The sequence below is a fragment of the Apostichopus japonicus genome, chromosome 18 (assembly GCF_037975245.1).
Source record: "Apostichopus japonicus isolate 1M-3 chromosome 18, ASM3797524v1, whole genome shotgun sequence".
Taxonomy (NCBI): Eukaryota; Metazoa; Echinodermata; class Holothuroidea; order Aspidochirotida; family Stichopodidae; genus Apostichopus; species Apostichopus japonicus.
In genome coordinates this window covers 9,866,215-9,890,317 of record NC_092578.1, presented here as the reverse complement: position 1 = coordinate 9,890,317, position 24,103 = coordinate 9,866,215, and the positions used below count along the sequence as shown (strand labels likewise).

General features: G+C 40.3%; 1 protein-coding gene and 1 long non-coding RNA gene across 2 annotated transcripts in view; one reads left to right on the top strand and one right to left on the bottom strand.

Annotated features, from left to right (window-relative positions):
- The window catches only part of LOC139959177 (polypeptide N-acetylgalactosaminyltransferase 1-like), a 62,166-nt gene that overhangs the window by 14,808 nt on the left and 23,255 nt on the right, over positions 1 to 24,103 (bottom strand). Inside the window, exons 3-6 of the mRNA XM_071956776.1 lie at positions 22,228 to 22,399; positions 13,585 to 13,751; positions 7,783 to 7,990; positions 582 to 752 (exon numbers count right to left, since the gene is read on the bottom strand). Coding sequence (XP_071812877.1) covers positions 582 to 752; positions 7,783 to 7,990; positions 13,585 to 13,751; positions 22,228 to 22,399 — 718 coding nt within the window. The remainder of the gene's footprint in view (positions 1 to 581; positions 753 to 7,782; positions 7,991 to 13,584; positions 13,752 to 22,227; positions 22,400 to 24,103) is intronic.
- Positions 3,993 to 6,138, top strand: LOC139959179 (uncharacterized). The gene is made up of 2 exons (XR_011789975.1): positions 3,993 to 4,706; positions 4,740 to 6,138. It is a non-coding gene; the product is annotated as an uncharacterized lncRNA (long non-coding RNA).

The window sequence follows — 24,103 nt, the reverse complement described above, 5'->3', positions numbered from 1 at the left end:
CATCAGGAATGTTTGTCTTACCTACCAGGCATAGTAGCATCAGGAATGTTTGTCTTACCTAACCTAACAGGCATAGTAGCATCAGGAATGTTTGTCTTACCAAACAGGCATAGTAGCATCAGGAATGTTTGCCTTACCTAACAGGCATAGTACCATCAGAAATGTTTGTCTTACCTAACAGGCATAGTAGCATCAGGAATGTTTGTCTTACCTAACATGCATAGTAGCATCAGAAATGTTTGTCTTACCTAACAGGCATAGTACCATCAGAAATGTTTGTCTTACCTAACAGGCATAGTACCATCAGAAATGTTTATCTTACCTAACAGGCATAGTAGCATCAGAAATATTTGTCTTACCTAACAGGCATAGTAGCATCAGGAATGTTTGCCTTACCTAACAGACATAGTACCATCAGAAATGTTTGTCTTACCTAACAGGCATAGTAGCATCAGGAATGTTTGTCTTACCTAACAGACATAGTAGCATCAGAAATGTTTGTCTTACCTAACAGGCATAGAAGCGTCAGGAATGTTTGTCTTACCTAACAGGCATAGTAGCATCAGAAATGTTTGTCTTACCTAACAGGCATAGTAGCATCTCCTTTTCTCCTCACTTGCTCCCTCTTTGGAACTGGAAACCATTTAAAGAATAACGACCAGCCAAAACCCCCCATTTGAGGGTCATTTCCGTGCTGATAGGCAAATGTTGAGTCACTTATGACATCAATTACAGGACACACTGAAATAGTCCTGGAAAGAAATGGAAAGGTATTCTTAATTTTGTTCAAAACTTTGAATCAGTAAAAAAGTCTGTAAATGTATTTGACACATAGTCTATGAAGTAGATTAGACTAGAACACAAATAAAATCTATGTCTTTAACAAGGTTCATAGCAAATAACTTCAATGTTAAAAAGTTGAGGAAGCAAACACCTCAGAAGTTGTCATACTTCATTGGAAGTTGTATCTTTCATTCTTTGTAAAGTCTCTGAGTCATTCTGACCAAGTTAAAATTCCAAAACTTACTGGTTTGGATATTTACGAGTGACGAGCTTACCTGTCTCCTCACAACCTTGGCACCTCATTCTACCGTGCCTATAAAGTCCTGGTAAAATAATAACACTGTGCGCCCTCTATGACCGAACCCCCCCCTCGGTCACTCCTCACTACTCATGAGACCACTCCTTAAAAGTGGCCTCACGGTCACCGAAATAGGGGTGGCCAGAATCCTCTGGCCAGCCCCAAGGACTCCCGTCGACTAAACTTCTCGAAGGTGAGCCCTTAACAAAAGGCACTGATGCCTTCCTAGCAGGGAGAGTGTAATCCTCCCCGCCGCAGCGGGTAAGGGGGGGGGGGACACTCTCCTGAGCCCTGCAGGCGAAACTACCCCTTTTTCCTAACAAGGAGCCTCATCCTGTAAAGGCCCAACACTTGCTAACCCTAAGACAACTTAGGTGAGTACGCCTATGAAAAACACAGGGTGCCAAGTTACCCTCACCGATAGACCTGGCCGGTGACTCTTAGTAGTTGTTGGCTCTGTCTATCTGGTGTTGTGCTTGGAGTCGTGAGCCTAGTCGAACGACTGCTCCCCCGTCCGGCTGTGTCCCACGCCCTCGGGGGAGGGAGGCGGGAATGGAGACAGGTAAGCTCGTCACTCGTAAATATCCAAACCAGTAAGTTTTGGAATATTTACTTCGCTCCTCGCTTACCTGTCTCCTCACAACCTTAGCACCGAGTGGCACTGCCCGATGGTGGGAGGCCCGAGGGGTGGGACCAAGTACCAACCGGACCTCGCATCACCGCGCTACCAAAAGCTGCCTCGGCATATAGAGTGTCAGGTAAGTAACAGGCGGCGAACGTAGTTGGTGTTTTCCACGCTGCCACCTTGAGGATGTCCTGTATCGGGATACCGGCAGAGAGAGCTGTGGAAGCCGAGGCCCCACTGATGTTGCGATCTCTTGGCCGGGTATCCCCCCATCGTGAACGGGCGGATCATCTCTACTAGCCATCGGGATAGGGTATCCTTGGCGGCTGCTGTTTAAGGTGGTCGTGGCAGGATGAAAAGGGAGGTTGTTTGTCTCAACTTCTCTGTCCTGTTTAAGTACCACTTTAGTGCCCTGACTGGGCACCATCGCTTGTCCTCAGCCACTGATGAAAGGGTTTTGATTTCCTGAAAGAAAATGTCCCCGGGCAAGAAAGTCAAGGCCCGGTTCTTGGCAATAAGGGACGGGTCTGGAACCGTCCTTGCCCCATGGCCCTCGAATCTGATGTGGTTCTGTTTGGTTGTTAGGGCTTGGAGGTAACTCCTTCACGCTGACGCTACCGCAATGACGAAGAGTGGTTTCTTTGTAAGAGCAGCCAGGGAAGCGTTCCCCGTTGATTCGTACAGCGGCCCTGCCAGGGCATGCAGCACTGCCGAGAGCCCCGCAGAGGGGGCTAACTGTCTGACTCGTGGACGGCAATTAGCCATGCCTTTGGTGAGCTGCTCAATGTCTGGGCTAATGCCCAGCGTGGAGCCGTCTGGAAAACCAGACGTCCCCGTCTGGGGCCTGCGGCCTGGGACCCGGGGTCCGGAGGGAGCCACTAGGATGAGTTTACCCTTGGAGCTGCGAATCTTCCTCAGTATCTGGCTGATCATGCCAAAGGGGGGGGGGAAGAATTTAAACCTTTGGTCCGTCTCAAGGCAGGGACCTGGCGCTATGTGGGAGGCTGCAGGTGGGACCGCCTGTTACAAAAGATGGGCAGCCCATTGTTGCCCTTTGTCGTAAGCAGGTCTATCAGAGGTATGCCGAACATGTGGAAAAACCTACCGCATGTTCCTTGCGAAGGGTTTACTTGTCGGGGTCGGGTTGTCCCCTGGGCAGAGCATCGCTCCTCACACTCTCCTTTCTGGCTTTCAGCTGTGGTGAGGGTCTCCCATGCCAGACGGCACAATCTCTCTGCCCTGGAATCCTGAGAGCGAGGCGGAAGTACATGAAACCTGGTTATCTTTGCAAATAGAGTGTTGGGGCCCAACCTTTGCCCTGCTGACGCCACTGTGGTGCAGGAAAGTGGTTTCTCTGTATATGCTGCTAAATAAGTCAAGGACAGTGGCCTGTATGATGACCTTGTTAGCGCCTGCAGTACAGCAGCACTCGCAGCACTGCTTGCAGTACCACAGTACCGCTGATGACCCCTTTAGTTATCAGCCAGTTGCAATCAGAAAACCTCTGAAGAAAAGTAATGCCTTGATGATGTAGACCTAAGCTGTACCCTGTAGGGAGGTTTAATGGAGGTTCTTTCCATGAAAAATAATATTAATAATAATATTGAGGGTTGAACTGCGCCGGCCTATCTATCGATAACGAAGCCAGAGGCGCTAGCAATATTACCCTGGTCAACAATAACCTGTTAAACAGAGAGAAATCCCTCCTGGATGGAAAGACGCAATGGAGATAAAGTGCCTTGCCCAAGGAAACAACAGAATGATCTGGCTAGGACTAAAACCTGCAAGCCTTAGATCACCAGTACACTGCCTACACCGCTTGACCACAGTGCTCTCCAAAAATTGAGTACTGAATGGATAGTTTGCTTCATCAGAGTCTTAATCAATGCTACAGCTGCTACGTGGCTTTTACAACTACAGTATATGTATGTATTTGTGTATGTAATTTAGATCATCCTGCAAGTAGGAACTTGTGAAGAAGCCTCATTGGCTTATCAAAGCCGCAAGCTGACCAAAGTCAGTCTCGTACATTCATATTTTAATGTCCATGACTATGAATTGTCAACAGCTCTGTAACTGGACAACATACATTAATCTTGGGGTGACTTGAACCGGGGACCTTTTGATTGGAAGGCACCGGGTTTAACCACTGAGCTAACTAAGCTACAGCCCTACTCACCAGGAACAAACTCCCAACAGGGGATGTGTAGGGTGGGTTTGTGGAAATTCCACCTCATAAATCCTGGCTGTTAAATGGAGTCCAGGGAGTTACTCAGCAAACACAAAGGTTACTAATTGTTTAGTCTTTTGCTATGATAGCGTTATTAGAGGTGTAAGAAATATGTTACCGAAACCCTTTAGGGGCTATTATTTCAAAACAATTTCCGTTAAGACATTAATATAACATTAATATAACGTAATATCTCATCGACATCTTATGTCAACGTTTTATCAACACCACATTTAACGTAATAAACACGTATTGAATGTTATGATAACGTACCCGTTACTTCTCAAATCTCTTCCTGTCGAGATGTGTCCATTTCGTAGTGCAGAAAAGGTTTCCAGCTTCCTATTGAAACCACCTAGCGCCTAGGCTAGTCAGACTAGGCCATCAGGTGCTACGAAATGCAACTGCTTAAGATGTCGGAACATCGAACATTGTTCATGAAGCGCATGCTGTATGTTCGGAGCATGTTAGCGCTTGTAACTTGCTGGGGTTGTATCCTACCCCTTTTTCAACTTACTAACGCGTTTGTCTTGGTAATTCACCAAAGAAATAGGGAGAAAGGCTTATTCCATAGGATCGCTCACGTAGTCGATAGCTCGTTGCAGTAAAAGTTGAGCTTACACGTGTCAAGCCAGGTGGCTGCTTGGCCCCCCCTCCTCTCTTAACAAATGTGCCACGTTGTACCTTTTTTTTTTTTTTTTTTTTTCCTGGCAGTTTGCCAAGGATCTATGAGCGTTATGTTTCCTGGCACTTTGCCAAGTCTCGAGAAAGTTCTCTTCCTAGCAGTTTGCCAAGGTTTTAAGGTAAACGGAATACTGTACGTCATGAGAACCGATTTGAAACCCCTCAGTCTTACGCATTTTAACATGTTCTGGAAGTGGGTTCACCAGTGTTTTAAACGACCGTGTTTTTAAACACAAGTAAGATTTTAACCTAGGCAAATGGCGATGAATTATGATTAGAGAGGAGTATAATTAGCGAGGAGAATATGACCCATGAGTGTCTGCAGGTACTCGATAAATAAACACACATTTGGGATGTGTAGTGGTAGCGGTGTTTTTCCGCAATTGATTCGAACCTGTCGTCGCCGCTCAAGCTGCTAGTTCCGGGGTGGGGGGGGACACTCCCCCTAATCTGGGAAGCGGGAGTAACCGTCCTCTGTAACCCCGAAATCTAGGGGTCGACCTCGTCGTCTAGGCCGGACAGGTTGCCCGACGCTCTGCAAACCAGGTCGTCCTTGCCGGGGAACAAATCAGGTTCCATTCTTTGGTCTGGGATTGATCGTGGTGTCGCGGCCGGGCTGGCCATGGGTTGCGATCGCTCCTCGGCACCGATGTCTCGGTGTCTGGGGATAAGTATTTCTCCCTTTGCCGTGGGAACCTGGCTCGGGGCTGGTTCTCTTTTCGGATTGGGCGCTTACCCCTGCTACCCCGTTCTGGGGGCCCGGCATTGGTAATCTCGTCGGTTCCCGGCCTCAGGACCGGCCGCGGCTCCGGTTAGGGGGTCTGCGGGCCGGGCTTCTGCACCTGCTACCCCGTTCTGGGGGCCTAGCAGTTGTTAATCTCGTTGTAAGTGTTGTTGTAGTTGTAAATGTTATTGTAAATGTCGCTACTCTCGTAGGCTCCCGACTTCGGGACCAGTTTTGGATCCCGTTTGGAGATCTGCGGACCAGGCTTCTGCCCCTGCGCCCCCGTTCTCGTCGGGCCCGGGCCCTCCGGAGCCAATCTCTGAGGGCCCAGCAGTCGATTGTATAGCTCTGGTTCCCGGCTCCGGGGGCGGTCTCGGATCTGGAGTGAAACCTCGGTTCTGCCTTCCCTTCGAGTCTCGCCGGACCCGGGGTCTCGCCGGGCCCGGGGCCTCGCCGGACCCAGGCTCCTGGGGCCCGTCTCTGTGTGCGTACCACGCCGGGTACCACCACGCCGGTACTCCTCGACCCGGACATTCTGTCCTTTCCGGTGGGATTTTTTTTTTTTTTTTTTTTTCTCGCCGGACCCGGGCTCCCCGGAGCCTGCTATGGGACCGGCTGCGTTTCAGCGACCCCTCGGTCGTACTCTCTCTCTCGGACCCGAGCTCTCCGTGGCCTGTAGCCCGCGCTCCATGGGTCTCTCTTGCTGCGACCCGGACTGAGACGTTGCCTCTAGCCCGGCCGAGCCGTGCCTCTTCTCAAGAGGTCTTTTCTTGGCGGGAGCCTTGCTCCTGCCCTTCCCTCTGGCCGTAATCAACCGGACGTCGCCGGGACCGTTAGGGGTACTCTTTGCTGCGACCCGGACTGAGACGTTGCCTCTAGCCCGGCCGAGCCGTGCCTCTTCTCAAGAGGTCTTTTCTTGGCGGGAGCCTTGCTCCTGCCCTTCCCTCTGGCCGTAATCAACCGGACGTCGCCGGGACCGTTAGGGGTACTCTTTCTCTCTCTCTCCACCTCTCCTTCGGCCCTCTCCTGGCCACTTTCCTCCACCTCTTTCACCACTTCTCCCTCCTCCTCTCTCTCTCTCTCTTGTCTCTCCTATATCTTTTTCTGGGGCACCGATGGCCTAAGGAATCAAGTCCAGCCTGCCCTAAAGCTTGCTTCTTAGACTCGTAAGCCACTGGTCTATCTAGTGCCACTGGGCTGGCGAAAAATTTATGCAGACCAGGCATGGGTCCCGTCTGGTGTAGGTTCTACACTTAGGACACAAATCGTGTTCGACCCAGGTTCTGCCTGGCCGAAACATCGTAAAGTTAAATAACTTCAGCTGGTTACGAGACAAACTAAAACGCTCGAATTAAGGAAAGACTAACTCTTAAGCTTACGGAAAAATGCAAACTAACAAGAGAACGGGAGAGAACGGGAGGTACATAACGGTGAGTAGAGGTACGTAGCGTAACCTAGCAACGGCAAAATACGAAAAACGCTACGAAGTGGCCTAACAAAATCAACACAAGCTGAAAAAGAACATGAGAGAGCGAAATATAGAAGAAGAAATCGTGAATAGAAATACAATGTAGACATGCTATGAACATGAAAAAACAACGACACGCCTATAGCGTGGGGAAGGGAAATTGGCGGGAAACCTAAGCAGTTCGCGGAACTGCTACCCCCGCAAAAACCTAAGAGCGGAAACGCACTAGGAATAAAAACAGTCCCCAAAACCCTCCCTTTCAACAAAAAAGGATACTTATCGGGCTGGAAAGGACTGCAATACTCCTAAGAAAGGAAAGAAACTTCCAAAGATCGCTAAAGAAAACCAAGACGAAATCCAAGGGAAATATATCCACAAGAAATTCACGTGAAGACACTTTTAATGGTAGAATGAGTAGTGAGGAGTGACCGAGGGGGGGGTTCGGTCATAGAGGGCGCACAGTGTTATTATTTTACCAGGACTTTATAGGCACGGTAGAATGAAGTGCCAAGGTTGTGAGGAGACAGGTAAGCGAGGAGCGAAGTAAATTATAATATTCATACATAGCTAGAAACCCACTAAGACATTCATCAATCCTGGTGCAATATCTGTACACAACAATAACAGATCTGTTATATATCTTTATCCACCTTTTATGACAGTGTATGGTAAGACTAGAAAATATCAATGCAAAATGAAGCTGTACTTAAAGTGTGAAGAACACTTTGTTTTAGACAGGTCACATCTTGTGAACCAAATTAAAAACAGAGTTATCAAGTTGCTGTCTCTTCTTTAAAAGTTACAAAAACAGAAGAGTACTGGGCTTCAATTAATAAAGCTTGTGATCACTGTTATTCAGTAACTTTGTAATAACTTGATTGGATGATTTTAGATATGATAATACTCTATTCCCACACCAAATTGTAAGCACTACCATTATAGCATGAAATGTTTATCCCTGCTTTCATACCTATCTTCAGCTATTCTTGCCAATAGAGGTTCCAGCCAACCCTCTGTACATTCACAATGTGAATCCAAGAAGGTTAAGACATTTCCCTTGGCCAGTTCTGCTCCCCTCATTCGTGCTCGTATGAGTCCCGATCTCTCTGGTAGTTTGTCAGTTATCACAGGTACTGGTAGTTTTGCTACGTAATCTTTTAATTTCTGGCCAAGATGTTCTGAGTATCAAAGAAAAAAAAAAAAGGTAACATGAATGGAACCCTCAACAACAGTGCATGAAGGTCAGCAAAAGAAAAGAGACAATCCGTGTACATTTACACTACTTGTGTAATAGAAGCATTTACTTTACCTGTCTCCCAGTCACCATATGTACTTTCCTATCTACCTACATGATTAACCTACATGATTGGAACATTTTAGCAATGCTCCCTCAGTTCATGGGCACCACCCACTTCCTCTTCCTCTCGAATGTATTAGCTGATCTTGTTGCTCTGATGGGTGACGCAGTCTTAAGCTTCCAGTTTTGTAGACAGGTTCTTAACAGGTCACTTTATCTCTGCCTAGTTTTCTCAAGTTCTTTTGACCCTTGTTCAGGAATTTTTCTAGGCCATTAGGCCTTCTAGCCCAGACCTGACTCCTCGTTGTGTTAGGCTAAGAGGTTAGGCCTTGGATTCCTGCGTGTGAGTGGATTCTCACAGGCGGGATCCGCCTTGTTTTCTACTTAGCGGTACCTTTGTAGAGCCAAGTAGACTGACTACCACTGACCCTTGCTCCGGCTACAGCTCCAGATGTGTCCGAGGGTCCTGCTCCCGACCCAGCATTGTCTAGCTCTGGGATCCTGCCAGTACCGGTTGATTCCGGGAAAAGTGCAGGCCAAACCAATGCAAAACAGCCCAGCAAGGGCAAAGCATGGGGAAGGCTGTTAAAACAAAAATGTCCCAGAGCCTGCATCCGACCGGCAGCTTGGATTCTCTGGGTTGGACTTCATCGCTGCCACCATTAGGAGAAAGGAATGAACCTGATCCTGGGCACAACAGAGACTGAGGGGGTCGACCAGTCAGATTACAGACCAGGACCAGAAGCAGGATTAGATCTCCGAGGTCTAGATGTTTGTGCCCATTGCAGGATGAATCATCACAGGACTCGGACAATGGGTACAGGAGAGAGCGCAGATCACAAGAGGAAGTTGGGAAGACAATGGAAGTGACTTTTTAGTCTTCCATAGTTCAGAGGCCAAGGACAGAATACAGATTATGAGCCGAGCAGGGCATTACTTCCGGCCTCTGTAAGCCCAGATAAAGCCATAATACTTTGTAGACTGTAAAAGTATCAACTTGTTCTCATAAATTCATGAAACTATGCACTGACTTCTATACCGAAGGCATGCCATGTAATCAGGAACTTTAGTTTTGCTATTATCATCTTTTGGTTCAAACATGTAACTATTCTGGGTGGGAATTTAATCTGCTCTACACTGATGTTAATGGACTGATACACCATCTGTGAACAGTCTCACCTATCTGTGGGAAATATAATCTTCAACCCAATACTGGTATTTATTACAAGCACAAGAGACAGCACACAGACATTACCCGTATTGTTTCAGCGCATCAGATTAGATATGATACATGATACACCATCTTTAGCTCATATGACAGAGATCTTAAGTAAAGACCAACTCATCCAAACAGCTAAGAAAAACTATTGCTGTTTGAGAGATATCCTCATTTAAATTTTTTTTGTCTAGAAGCTGTAAATTTGAAGGTGCTAAGGTTGTGGGGAGACAGGAAAGCAAGGAGCCAAGTAAATTTTTGTGAATCTGTGATGTCATAGTGCCATGAGGAAAAGAAACTTTTTTCTTTTCTCTTGTTTTTATTTTTAGATTTTCAAGAAATAATGTTAAAGGAATTTTTTAGTGACAGTCTTTACGGTATATGCAAAAAAATTGATAAATTTTTCATCGCCACAGTCCTAGTTCGGGGATTTTTCAACTTGCTTGAAAAGATGGCAGGTCCTGCCAGAAAATTAGTGGCAGTCTATTGACATCATTCTTCCTGACTTCCCCTACCCAATATCCCATCACATCACCACTTCCCTTAAACAATAATGCCCCTCACCCCCCACACACTAACAAAAAATAATGAAATGAGGTTAATGACAAGGGGGAACACATTGTCATAGATTTAGTAAGAATCATTAGCAGGACTTGCCAAAGAGATGATGTTGATATCTGAGTAAGTGTTCACCAGTCTGGCAGACTGTTACTGTTGGCTATTTCCTCTCAGATCCAGGTCATAGCACATGGAAGTCCTGCAACAGTGTGTGGACTTCCTTGAACTTATTTGTGTAACAGTGATACCAATTATCCAGCAGAGTTATGCTATACACCACACTACAGTATCAACACTGACATTTGTTAATATTGAGTGGTTAATGCAAACTACATAGGTAGATTGTACCTAGTATATAATATGTACAACAGTACATACTTCATATCTTCACCATCAAGGGGTCTTTCCTTTATTGTGGGCATGTTCAGGATGCAATCAGACAATCTGACTTTATGCTCTAGGCATATATCCATGGCAACCAAAAACCAGGTCAAATTGCATCAGTCTGAACTGCCTTCACCATCAACTTCCAATTCTGCTCTCCTCCCTACCACCTCTCAGATTGTATATTGGTTCCACTGCTACATCTTACTCATATAACATATTGTCTTCCTTCCCCCTACCCCCCCCCCCCCTACCTTCAATGTACCCCTTATTAGCATGCCTACCTGGGAAAATGCAAGCTCACATTACTTAAGGTTCTACCATACTGTATGTACCTAGCATAGGGAATGCTATGGGTAGATCATATGGCCCTACAATGTGTACCTACAGTACTGTAGTATAATGCATATTTAGGTTTCATTACCTTACCCTTGTATACAGGAAACAGATGACATTAAGAACATTACTTTCAGAATCCAAAGTGCATCACCTCTTAACTTCCAGATGTTGATCTTTGACCCCATTACTTATATGACAAGTAAATGCATGAAACCGGCCATGAATGTCTACCTATTGTGGTGGAGTTTACATTATAGTCCTCAGTGATAGCTTATGACATATGATCTAGCCAGACAGTAATGGCCAGGCCTCACTCAGGTTTGTACTAAGTACTATTGCAGCTGGAATCACAATGCTACGTTGCAACATGACTCATTGTGAGGCATCTAATATGACATAATAACAGCATTTAATTAATGAAATCTGGATTCTGGAAGCTTCTGGATACTTAAGTAAATATTTGGACAAAGTAACTGTACTGATGAAAAAAAAGATTGCCTTTCATTTTAAAAACTTCAATATGTCATATTTTGTTTTCATTTTTATATTATAAACCATAAGCTCAGCATACTTTTTAATCTTGTCAGGAGAAAATTCTTTGTTAAAGCAGTTGGAGTGCAAATGAGCAGATTTTGATTGAAATTTTCACAGGCAATGTTTTTGGTTACGTTCCTTTTTCAAAACAAAAATGTTCATGCTAGTGGAGAAAGCCAAGAGGTGACATGCAAATTATACAGGAATACATCACTACTGGTGAAAATCACAAATTTGACAAACATAGTAAATGGCAAAGCTACAATTACTGCAGTCAGAATCCTTACATATTTGTATCTACATTACCATATATCTTGTCCCGTTTATCAAGTTAGAGGTGAGGAAACAATTATTTGTTACATCGATTGCCTCATGTAGTATACGCTGTCCCTGTTTGGTACCATTATTCATTAACTTGTGATAAACAAGGTATGAGAGCTTTCTTAAACTATTGTGCTAAGATTTTTAAGTTGGACTGTGAGAGCATTACTGATAAGGTTAACTGTGCAGCTAAAAGTGAATTTATTAGAATCACCAGGAATATTCATAAGGATAGTAAACAACCTCTTACTAAAGAACTCAACTCTCTGTCTACAAACTAACTATAATTTACAAAATCGTGCAATAAAACCAAAATATATGGTTCAAATTTTCACAAATTCATATTTATACAGAGCATCTATTTTTATTCGAAATGGAATTATAGATGATTTGATTTCATGTATCCTTTTGGATATTTTCTTATCATTCCCAGTGTAACTTAAATTTTGAAACTGTTGATTATGTTACCTACCTTTTTAATGTCTTTAACTGCTTTCCTTTTATTGTAATTTTTGTATCAAAACTTTTTATACTCTCCTATTTATAAATTGTATTTATGCTATTTATACTGGAATATAGGAAACTGAAACTAAAAAAAATTGCCTTCAATCAGCCTTGATAGTAGACTCTTGATCTCTCAGGAACTCATTTGATATGAAACTCAGGGACTTCTATGCAATGCAGATTGATTGATCTGAAACTTATAGTCTTATACTTCGTATAGTGACTTAATAGACTCGATAAATAAACTTAAGGTTGATGAAAATCTTTACGAAACAGGCCTATAGGTGGGTAGATTGAGTTCACAAAACGGATACAGTGGGATTTATTTTATCAGCTGTGGTCAGGGTTGACATTAATTTGCTAATTTAATGTTATTGTCTAGGTTGTACTCCTCATGGAGAGCATTTAATTTCAATCATAACTTTAAACATCTGAAATATTTAAAATAAAACTCTTATTTCCTTCAATTGCATCCTTCAGCAGTGACAGCATATTGCTGATATGTCATGACAGATCATGGCAGATCATGGTTCAGATGATAACAGAATTTAACAGCTGTTCTTAATTTCACCATATTACCATCCACAGTTAGAAGCCTGAATGCTTTTTGACATTGCGTATGAATTGTTCTGTACTCCACAAAATGCACTACCTCAATGCAACCTTGAGAGCTACTGGAATGCTCAAATTCAAGCCAATTACTTCAAGCTCAATTCTACCTATTTCGATATCTACAATCCAATTTGGAAGTTCAATTTATTCATATCACTTCTGATTCCCTTGAAGCTGACAGTATTAACCCTGGCATTGGATGATTTAATACAAGGAATTATAATTGTATAGTATAGCTACTGTATACACCAAGCTGACACTGTAATGTATATCCCTGCCTATTCCCTGGATGCTGAAACGACCCATTTGATTGTCATTGAAAAGAGATGCATATATAACCTATAAAGACACCTACACAACTCTCATAACTAAAGCACAATAAGTCAAAGGTGGACGTTGTCAAAATGAGTGTGTGCTACACTGTGAATTGCTACTTGCTTAAATATTTAAATTGTTGAGAGACTTTTCAGAAGGGATGTCTGCATTTAGAGGCCAAAAGACCACCTTAGAATTTGAAATAAATCCTGAGATTTTTTTATCACTGTTCCAAGTTTTCCATCCTTTTTAAAAAATAAAATAAAGTGCCCAGTGTTTCACTACTAAGTTTGAAATCCAATGGACGATTGGAAGCTGTTTGAGTATTCTTTATATACTTTTTGGAGTTAAAATGGATTAACTTTTGTATTTCCTCCATATCAGGAATGGAACACAAGGTGTAGGTACTAGGTACTACCACAACAGGCATAATTTATATATTCACTCACCCTGACCATAAAAAATAATGATGTAACTCTATTTGCTTTGCTGATCAACTTTTAAGCCCCGATTTAGTTTAGCGCTCTTCCTGCAACAGTCTTCTGTTAATTATAAGAGAAAACCTTACACTACTGTATCTGACAAAAATGCCACATGATTGTGCTCACAATAGCACAGCTCTTCAAAAATCTTGCTTTTCATGGATATATAAGTAAACATGTTTTACGGATATATACAGTAACATGTTTTACCTTGATCACTTGCATCATCAATAAGTATAATCTCCTCCAATAGGTGCCTAGGTGAGCGATTTATTATGCTATGAACGTTGCGTAGTAAAGTACTCCATGCTTCATTGTGATAGATTAAAATAACACTCGTTGTGGGAAGGTTCGTTGGATACGGTTTGTTTATACACCTGTAAAAGAAAGAAAAAGCAAAAATAACAAGACAATCATGACATAAACTCACTTCCCTTTGTAAAATGCCAGATTTGGAAGGGGAAAAAACTCTCATTTGTTGATAAGTTAGCTTGAGTTGGAAATCATGACCAAGGGTAGCATTTTTTTTTTAATGATGTGAGAGAAGCAGGTGCATTTGCTGTTAATAGACATTTATTGTAAAACCTTCCATATTTAAGGTCATGTCAAGATCAACCTGAATAATGGTGTCATTGTATCAACCTCTGTCTGTTAAAATAGGGACAAACCTGTTCATTGTCTACATACAATAACTATACACATCAAGGGAGCAGCAGCTACCAAATATTAACACAACAACAGCATATTTGCCTGAATACACCACCATATATAAATTCTTGAAACCACCCTACGCAAGTTTGATCCTTGGACTATCACAAACAGAATCTCATATAGTTAAACTATAGAGGATGCATTCAGCATACAGTATATATCATTTGAGAGGCATGTCACTCTATCCCTATGAGAGCTACCATTTTTGCATGTTTTTTTAGCCATGTTTTTGTAGCAACCAATTTAGCATGTAAGGAGTGTTAGCTCAGTGGTTAATGCCTATGCCTTTCAATCATAAGGTCCCGAGTTTGAGTCACTCCAAGATTAATGTATGTTGTCCAGTTACAAAGTTGTTGACAATTCATAATTTTGGACCTTAAATATGAATTAAAGAGACTGACTTTGGTCAGCTTGCGGCTTTGATAAGCCAATGTTGGCTTCTTCGCGAGTTCCTGCTTGCAGGAGGATCTAAAATACATACAAATACATGTTTGTACCTTACAGTACTGTACACAACTTTACTTGGATGTGTAGGATACTTGGCTACAGATTTATAATTCAGTCAAAGGTCATCAGAGGCTAAACTATTAAATCTTTTGCCCTTGATAACTAACAGAAGGACCTTCTGATGGCTGGTTCATAGATAGTTAATGCATGATGTATGAAAACATTTTAAAGAGCAACTTTTGTGCATCCTGATGGGTTTTGAAATGTGGATGAGTTGAACATCTTGTACCATTGTGAGGTAATACTTACATGGGAAGAGCAAATGTACTTTCATTCCCTGATCACCTTCACAACAATAATGTTCTATACAGAAACCCACACAAGTACAACAAGCAGAAGTTATCTATGATAGTTAAGCTAGGTACTGTATACATGTGTTGATTTTAAATGTAATTAAGTATATAAGGAGTAAATATAAATATGCAGCCTTGCCTTATAAATCAGTTCATGTTTAACGAACAGTTGTTTACAGCCTTACCATCATGTGATTGAAGGCCTGCATAGCCTAGTTACATTCGGCTTATGCATGGCCCTATGTATACAGTACAGTAGGCCAAGTTGGGCTTTAGGTTGAATGCGTAATGAATGGGTACCTGGGAGACCGGTCGAAATTGTTATCCAATGGACAGTAAAACTCAAATCCCAAGGTACCATTCCTAGCCAAATCCGTCAGAAAAAAAACCAAATAGCAAATGGGTACCCGGGAGCAAATTTTTGGACCGTTCCCATCACTAGGCAACACTGAAGAAGGAGACTCGACCAATAGAGTTCTGAATCATTCATAGATGCTTTTAATCTATATCATTGTTTATTATCTGTATAATTCTGTATTGTATACAACTCAAGTGACTATTTTATTCATTTCAAATCCAAGTCACGTGTCCATTTCAAATGTTGTATGTCTATAAGAAAGGTTGTTTCAAAGTCTGCATCAATGAATTTCCAATGTCTCTTTGTATTCTGGTTCTTTTCAAGCAGCCCCTGATTGATGGCTACAGTCTTCTACTGATGTGGAGTACAATCACTATCATCAAGTAAAACAAATCAGAGCATGAGAGGAAGGTATTATTTTATATATCAATAGCTCAGGGTAAGCCTAGTGTACTTTAGTGCTGATAGTCGTAATTGATTAATCGCCAGTAGTCGCGATTACACTTTGGAAGTTCAATGAATCGCACTGAAAACCTAAGTTGCGATTACTCGACTACAAGCTAACACTACACACAATCTGCTTTTGACAGATTCCTCAAATGAGAGTTATACAAGTGGTTACTGTTTGTGAGTTTTGGAATATTGGATATCGGCCAAAACACCAACAAAAGCGCAACCTTGTAATTCTCTTTTGCATGTTTTTTGTTAAACATTACAATGATCTACGTATTTCCTGTATTAATGAAGATGAGTTCCAAACTCTTAACTTGACCTAATGATGGCATGGTTTCATCGTTAAAACTGCTAATGTTCTACAGGCTTGAAAATATGAAGGAAGAAACCAAGAAAAAGTACAAGGTTTCTGATCCTCGTGGCACTATGACATCACAGATTAACAACATGGCAGCCCCCAGACACAACATGTACACTAGGATATCTCCACAATGGAGCAGGATTTCTCTTAGCTATTGTCTAGGGTGAGTTGTTCATCACAAACATCACCATCATATACAGTGTAAGCTACAGTAAAGACATAAGTTGGATTTGTGTCTCCTTTAACCATATCAATAACTCCTGCTGACACTGAATGGTAATCACAACAATAACAACAAAAACAACAACATCAACAACAACAACCACAAGAAAATCTGCAAAAAATATACTGACATAGCAAGAAAGTTCTTCGAGAAATATGCGCATCAAGTTTGAATGTTGTATGTACCATCTTACAATAAATGAATATAACTTCTGTAAAACTTGGATGTGTTAAAGTGTTCCCATATTTATCCCAGTTGATTTTTCAAGCATGTTTGGAGCTAAATTGTTCAACCTTTAACTCATTGATGTCAGAAAGTTAAAAAGAATTGTACAGCAATGGATGACCACAGGAAAAAAAATCCTTTCTTTACAATCACCGAAAGTAAATAAACTCACTGACTAAATATAAGGGCAACACAGTGCGTTCTATTTACGATTAATCTGCAGTCTCTGCTGCTTCATGGGAAAAACTTTCAGGTTTGGCTTCCATATAATAAGTTCATACAGTATCGACTTTGCAAGCTATTTAGCTTTAATTTTCTCCCTGGCGCCAAGGTTCCCCCAGTATTTGTTTTCAATAATATCAGATAAACTTAGAATCAAATCAAACTTGGGGGTCAGTACAATTTGCACCATCTGCTGAGCCTTGGATAGAGAGATGGTGATTGAAGCCTTCTCACATCAACTGAGGTGCAAAGATGCATGAAGAGGAAACTAGGTCACACAGGTGGTGATAATACTTTATTGGAATACCCACAGAAGTCCTGAAGCATTTGAATAACCAGTTAGGAATGCCATCTTGGCAATGTACGTTTTAAGTTTTGTACAGTAATATAAGTTCAATGTTTAAAAATCTTTAAGATGAATAGTTTACTATTTGATACAGTAGTTCCATATGGTGCTTTTGTGACAGGTCAGTTCAGCAGTTGAGATGTTAATGACAGTAGGACTGGCCAGCATATTTGTTTCTAATACTACTGTACTCTACAAGATTGTCATTTTAGCATTGATAGTTATACCCCGTATGGGAATCTGTAATTCTGTATGAGTCAATGACTAGCATGTACATTGACTAGCATGTACCATTGACTACTGTAGCATATATACTGTTCATTGAATACAGAATATTCCATTGCATTTCTTGTTGAACAAATCAAACTGCAGTGTGGTTTCGATGATGCTACATGAATAATATTATATGAATGTGACACACTAGGCTGTAGGGTATAGCCAGGATGAACAACATACTTCAATCTAAGTAGTACAGCAAAATGCACTGAGATATGACAAAAACAATATTCACATTGGCAGCTGATGACCAAGATGGATTGCATTGCACTGCATTCAGCATACAGATAAAATGGTAAGAATAGTTCATTTTAACTTGCACAGTTTATTACAGTAGTTATCAATCTTTGTCAAATGACTAGATACAACATACAGGTACCATTCAGTTCAAGTGCAGTGGACGGCCACACCCTCAAGAAATTGTGTACTCATACTGTATACTATTTGTGCCACATCTTCATCAACATTAAAACTGAATTAGGACTCTTTGTCCCGTTGGGCTTTGTGTTTGATATCCAATCCTCAGCTCAATATTAAACTGGAGTATTCTGCAAATATTTCAGGCACAATGATATCAATGTAATGTACTGTATAGTACTGGATTGATTCACTGGTAAGGTGGCACTGATTCAACTACAGCATTCATCGAAGAAGAAGAAGAATGTTTTGAAACAATAACTTCACTATTGATGGAGAACTAGAGAAGCTGAGCTTTCAATACAGGAAATTATTCAATGGAAAGGTTTGCTCTTCCCAAGAGAATTATTAAAAGTCATAGTGAATCTAATAATGGTTCCACCTAAGAATTCTCCAAAAACAAAACAATGTAATGTCACATTTATAACTGCTGGTACTGTAAATATTCTGTTCTTTTTATAATTCTTTATTTTGTCCCAGCTGTACTGCGCATCACACCTTGTTCTAAAATTAGAGTTGTTAGTGCCTTAACTTATTAGCATACAGAATCATACATGTATTTTACATGGTTTTACTGTGCTATGAGCCATCTGCTTTGATGTATCATACCTCTGTTGCAACTAATGAGAATGCATGAACCTCTGTAAATATTGACAATTCAAATTGTATTTGACCACAAAGTCTAAAATTTAGTGCTATATGTTGTCAGTTCCCATTTTCAACAGTAATTTATAATGTTAAGATAACATCATCTTTGTTGGCTCTATTTACTTTAAACTGTTTGCCGGATGTACAGTACAGTATTGTATTGTCATCACAACCAACAGATGTTATAGGTAAACCTACACGTGTAAGCTACTGTAAGAGCCAGACTAATGCAAGAGACAGTAGCATGAATAGATGTACACAGACCAAATCTATGTAGGCTCTAGTCGATTCATGGAGTTTAAACTGAGAATCAATTGGGAATCATATATATACACTACTTCAAAGAATTCAAAACTGCAGTCTATTATCTCAGCATACAGGAGTTGAGTTGAGTTGTTCTTTAGCACAGTGATGGATGCAGACAACTTAATGCCATGACAAATTGACTCTTGCCTCTAGTGTACTAATAACAGCCAATATCTACCAAACCTATTACAGAGCACTGACTATCTTTAACACTTAACCTCTTGACCTGATTCCCAAGGTCACATACTGCTCATATACTCAATCCACTGTTTTCTAAATTACCCTGTCCTTTAAGGTCAGCAGCATCTACCTTGCTCCCTCTTCTGTGTACCAACCATAAGAATTAAAAGTATTAACTACTGTAGTTATGTATTTTTCATAGATATGGAAGAAAACAAATTTGCATGTCATTGCTTTTTGCTGATTACAATTGGACCCCCTCTACAATTGAAATGGCAATTCAGTTGCCATGAAGTCAATTGATCATGCCCTGGTACCCTACCGACATACAGTAAAGTAACATCGCATTTTATATATTCATAACTGCTTTCCAAGGTTAGATAATCATTTCACGATTAAAGAAAAAAGATAAAGTAGTGTATATATGACATCACATATTGTATAATGCAAACATCCGAATAAAGTGACTGCATGAGCTTCAACAAAGTATTATACTGTAGCTAGTGTATGCGGATGTGGGGTTTGAGCAAAGTCTGTCTTTGACAAGCAATTCATATTTTAAATCTCGGCCTTTGCTATCATTATCTTTTAGCAGGATCTATTTTACAACTTAATATCCAATACTTCCCAACTTTCCCTATTTTTAGAGAATAATAACATTGACCTCACTTTTAATAGTCTTGATTGAAAATAAATAGCATTCAGCCATCATATTTTGCTGTGCTTTGCTCATATTTTTGAGTTGAATATGAGCCCAAGTAACATAACCTGCCTTTATAATCTGATAGCTCTTCTACCTTGAGGCACAAGGATCCTTGAATTTTAGATATTTAAGCAGAAAGCAGCGAAAGATTCAGGAGCTGGAAAAGCACCGACATGGAGAGTAAGCATGAAAATTAGATCACATGTATGTGAGTTTTCCAAACACGAAAATACGAAAAGGCTTTGTGCCTGCTTGCTTCAGGGGCAAGGATATATATGTGGAAAAAAGGTATAAATTATGATTAGCTGATTATGAGAAAGGTTGAATGCAGTCTATTAATAGACTGAGAGACCTACGTAGAGAATGATTCACTAATAAAACCAATAAAGAAATATGTTTCACAATAATAGTGTGGTAAATGTATTTTGGCCAATAAGAGTTGGGTATAAATAGCATTTTGTTAATATAAACATTAATAGTATTGGGTTAATTAATTATATTTTAGCAACTTCAACATAATAAGAGAATGCAAGGCTGCCTTTAAGGTTGTCTCCCACACAACCTTTACTTGAAATCAGATTGTCCCAACTTAGGCAAATCTAGTCGTTCGACAAATAAGGCCTTTATGAGAAGAAAGATCAGTAGCATCATATACTCAGCACGCTGGCTGTGGCAATGCATTTTCAGTTTACTTAACCTTTTTTTTAACCTATTTTTTTTTTAATTTAAAATTTATTTATTTATTTATTTTTTATTTATTTATTTAACCTATTTAAAGTTTATTTAACCTAAAAGTGGTGCCAGTCTATAATGATCAAGCTGAAAAAAATAATTCAGACTAATGTTTTGGTGGAAGGAGATCAGGTACCAGATTCAATTGCATGACACTTTCTCAAAAATTCCATTCATCCCTACTCATTCCTGATATCCTCCCTTTAATCTTTGTTCCTCCAGACAGGACTTCTGTTTTATCCCTTCCTACCTCCACCCATCTTACAAAATGTCAGATGACCTCGCAGGAACTTCAGTAGTCTGAATCAAACTTTAGATCTGTATATATATATTGCACAATCTGACCACCACTACACTGTACTGTACATATGGGTTCTGCAATTTTACCAGGTCAATTGATACAAACAGTGGGATACATACAGTATGACCTGTTTGCAACATTGGACTAACTTGCGGTCTAAGTTTTAAAGGTACAGTAGACTGAAGAAGACTAATTGCTATGAAGTTGATGTGAAATGCTAGATGATTTACAGTGCCTAAGTTGCACAATTTAACAAGGGCCCACCAGGCACTATGGTTCCTTACTTAGTGGAATATTAAAGTGCTATATGTCATCGCCCAATAGCATAATATTCATGCCCACATGTACCAGCTATTAACCCTCCAAGTTTGTATACAATCTGATTTAAGGTTGTGGAGTTAAAATTTTTGTCCCTCCCCAGAAAAATTGGACATGATTATTTTGTGCCTAAATGGTCAAATATATTTGCCCCCAAATATTGAACACCTAAACATGTGGGCCCAAACTGTCCCAAAAATATTGGGCGCAACAAATTCGGACCCAAAAAATGTGTCCCATAATGCATTTGAGGTAGAAATAAAATTTGGGCCCACCTGCTTCAAAAATGAACCAGGAATTTTTTTGGGGACCAGATGGTCCCAAAACATTTAAGCCTACATGTACCAGTTATTAATCGAGATCTACCGACTTACGATTGATGAGTTATTGCAATGTAAAGAAAATGTGGGCCCAAATGGTCCAGAAAAAATGGGCCCCACAAATTTGGACCCACACAATGTGTCACAAAATGCATTTGAGGTGGAAATAAATTTTGGCAAACCCAGCCGAACAATGTGTGCGGAATTTTTTGGGCCCAGATTCAATAAAAAATTAGGCCTTAATGAACCAGCTATTAACCAACAACTGTATACAAGTTTGGCTACAATCCAACTTGAGGTTTCAGAGTAACTGCAAAGTAGAGATTTTTACATTTGACCCCATAGCCTCATTAATATTCATAAGGTCACCGCCAAAATGATAGGGCACACTATAATACATTTACATTGCAAGTATGACAAATATCCACCACTCCAATGTTGAGTCATCGCAGACCAAAGCAAGTGTCACAAACGCACACACACAAACAAATACACACCCATACATAATTACTCACACATACACACACACACGCCATCACCATCCCATAGATTCCTTCAGCCTTCAGCCTTCGGCAAGGAATAAAAAATGCATTAAAGGTGTCAGCTTGTAGAGAGAATCCTAAGTCAATTGAATTCTCCTGACTGTGCTAGAGAGATGAAAAAAAAAAAAAAAAATCTGCAACAGTTACCTGTACCATTTTTGGCAATGATTCTAAAAGTATAAAAGTGCCTCAGTTTGCAATGTCTGCTGGATTTAAACAACTCTTGCAATACGCTGTACCCTATGGATCTGCAGTGCAACAATTTCTTCCATAAATATGGAACTGTTTCAAGCCAAATATCATCAGTACTTCACATCCCTTTTGCTTCCAGCAAGGAACCATTTAAATGAGCAGGCTATTAATAGAAATCACTATTCCAATCAGCAATATTAAAATAATGGAAGTACTTACCCCTTAGGTCTAACATCAGGTAAACTTCTATTTAAAGCAATTCGATCTGTTGCCATCAAGTTAAATTCATTTATTCTGAATAATCTTTCAGCTTCTTCTTGAAATTCTGGTTCTATGATAACTGGCTTACCCATCTCACCAGGAGCATCTAAATTCACAGGTCTTGGAATGTCTGTTAATGAAGAAGAAAAGGGAAAAAATGTTTTCAATGATATCATTTTATGTTGTCTATCTATCTTACTATATTATTAATTTTTACCCCCGTAGCTTAACTAAAAAGCTACTGTACTACTTAAAGTAGAATTCTTTTGTGATATTACTGTACAGAAGTACTAGTCATGTTGAATACAGACTGTAAGTGTATAAAAACCAGCATCATGCTATGTCTACCTATAAAGGTTTCATAACACTACATGATCAAGTCTGTCAAAGCTCACAAATACTTACATGAATTACAACATACAATGATCTATCTGTACCTCTTGATGTAACAAACATGCATCATGGAACACATTACTCCAAAGTTATAACATTTTACAGTTCATGCTACAATGAACCTCTTAAACATCTGGTTATGTCTGATATCCATGTAGTCCTCTTCAGTACAGATTCATTTACATTCACAGTGCAAATTGTGCATTGCTCTTGATGACCTTTTGTGACATTGACCTCTGATGACCTCAGATGACCTTTCACCTATATGAAACAACACCTATATGAACACCTATATGAAAACAAACACCTATATGAAAACAACTCACTAAATTATGAATCCACATACCAAGAATGGCATATAATCCATCCTAATCTTTATGTTTAGACCAAGATGTCACAGGCACATATATATTACAGTATGGACAGGACACATGCCATCACCAATGCATACCGTACTTCCATATGCCTCTAGCATGCAAAAAGGGAACACCAAATCATTTAGTGCCTATTAAACAGCCTATATTAATCACGTTAGTGAGTATACTGTACGGTGTTGTGTAATAGTTTCTACTAAATGTTTTTCAATGTTTATCACATACTGTAGTGTAATCCACTGTTCACACACCTTCTGGCAAAATTTCCATGATAAACTGCCGTTGTTTTATGTTGGTCTAAAAAGTCCAACTTCCATGAATTTACCTTGATAATAAACAGAAAGTCCAGAGAAAAATTTAGATTATGTTTGGTATAAACTTTACATCCAATTTCCTACTTCAAAATTAGGATATGTACCAAGGTAAACATACTACTGCCATTGTTACAGTTAAACCTTGCATCCACTTAGGTCAAAATGTTCAATAAGGAAAAACACAAAACATTATTGCCACTGTGCAACTACTGTACATATGACATCACACCTGTTTGCCTCAAGTTCACTTTGAGTACAATTTTTGACAATTTCAATTATCAATTATCTCGATAATGCTATCTAGGAATTGGATGCAACTTTCATCATGCTGATTAGAATGTGTTCCTCTTTCATCAGTAAAAAGTAAATTATCCTCTGGGCTATCCTTTTGAAGTCTCAATACGTGTTTGCTGATGTATTTCAGAAAACAAACTCCGAAGTAGATACAATGTTTCTTATTCTAAATGCACACTCACCAGGTGGGTTTAAAAAAAGCTGTTGCAACCGAAAGAAAGAAATTTATTTTCGGTTGCCCTTATGGTGCGAACGATTTACCGTAAAATCACTGCGACGGTCCATGTCAGCATGTTCATTACACAAATGTATTGCCGGTGTTAAGTAAGACCAGCATTGTCTACTTTAGTTACACTGGGGTGAACCCATTCAACAGCCAACTTTAGCTAATTCTGAACATTCAAACAAACTTGCATTTACTATGTCTCTACAAATGCATCTCAAATTTCTTTAACTTCT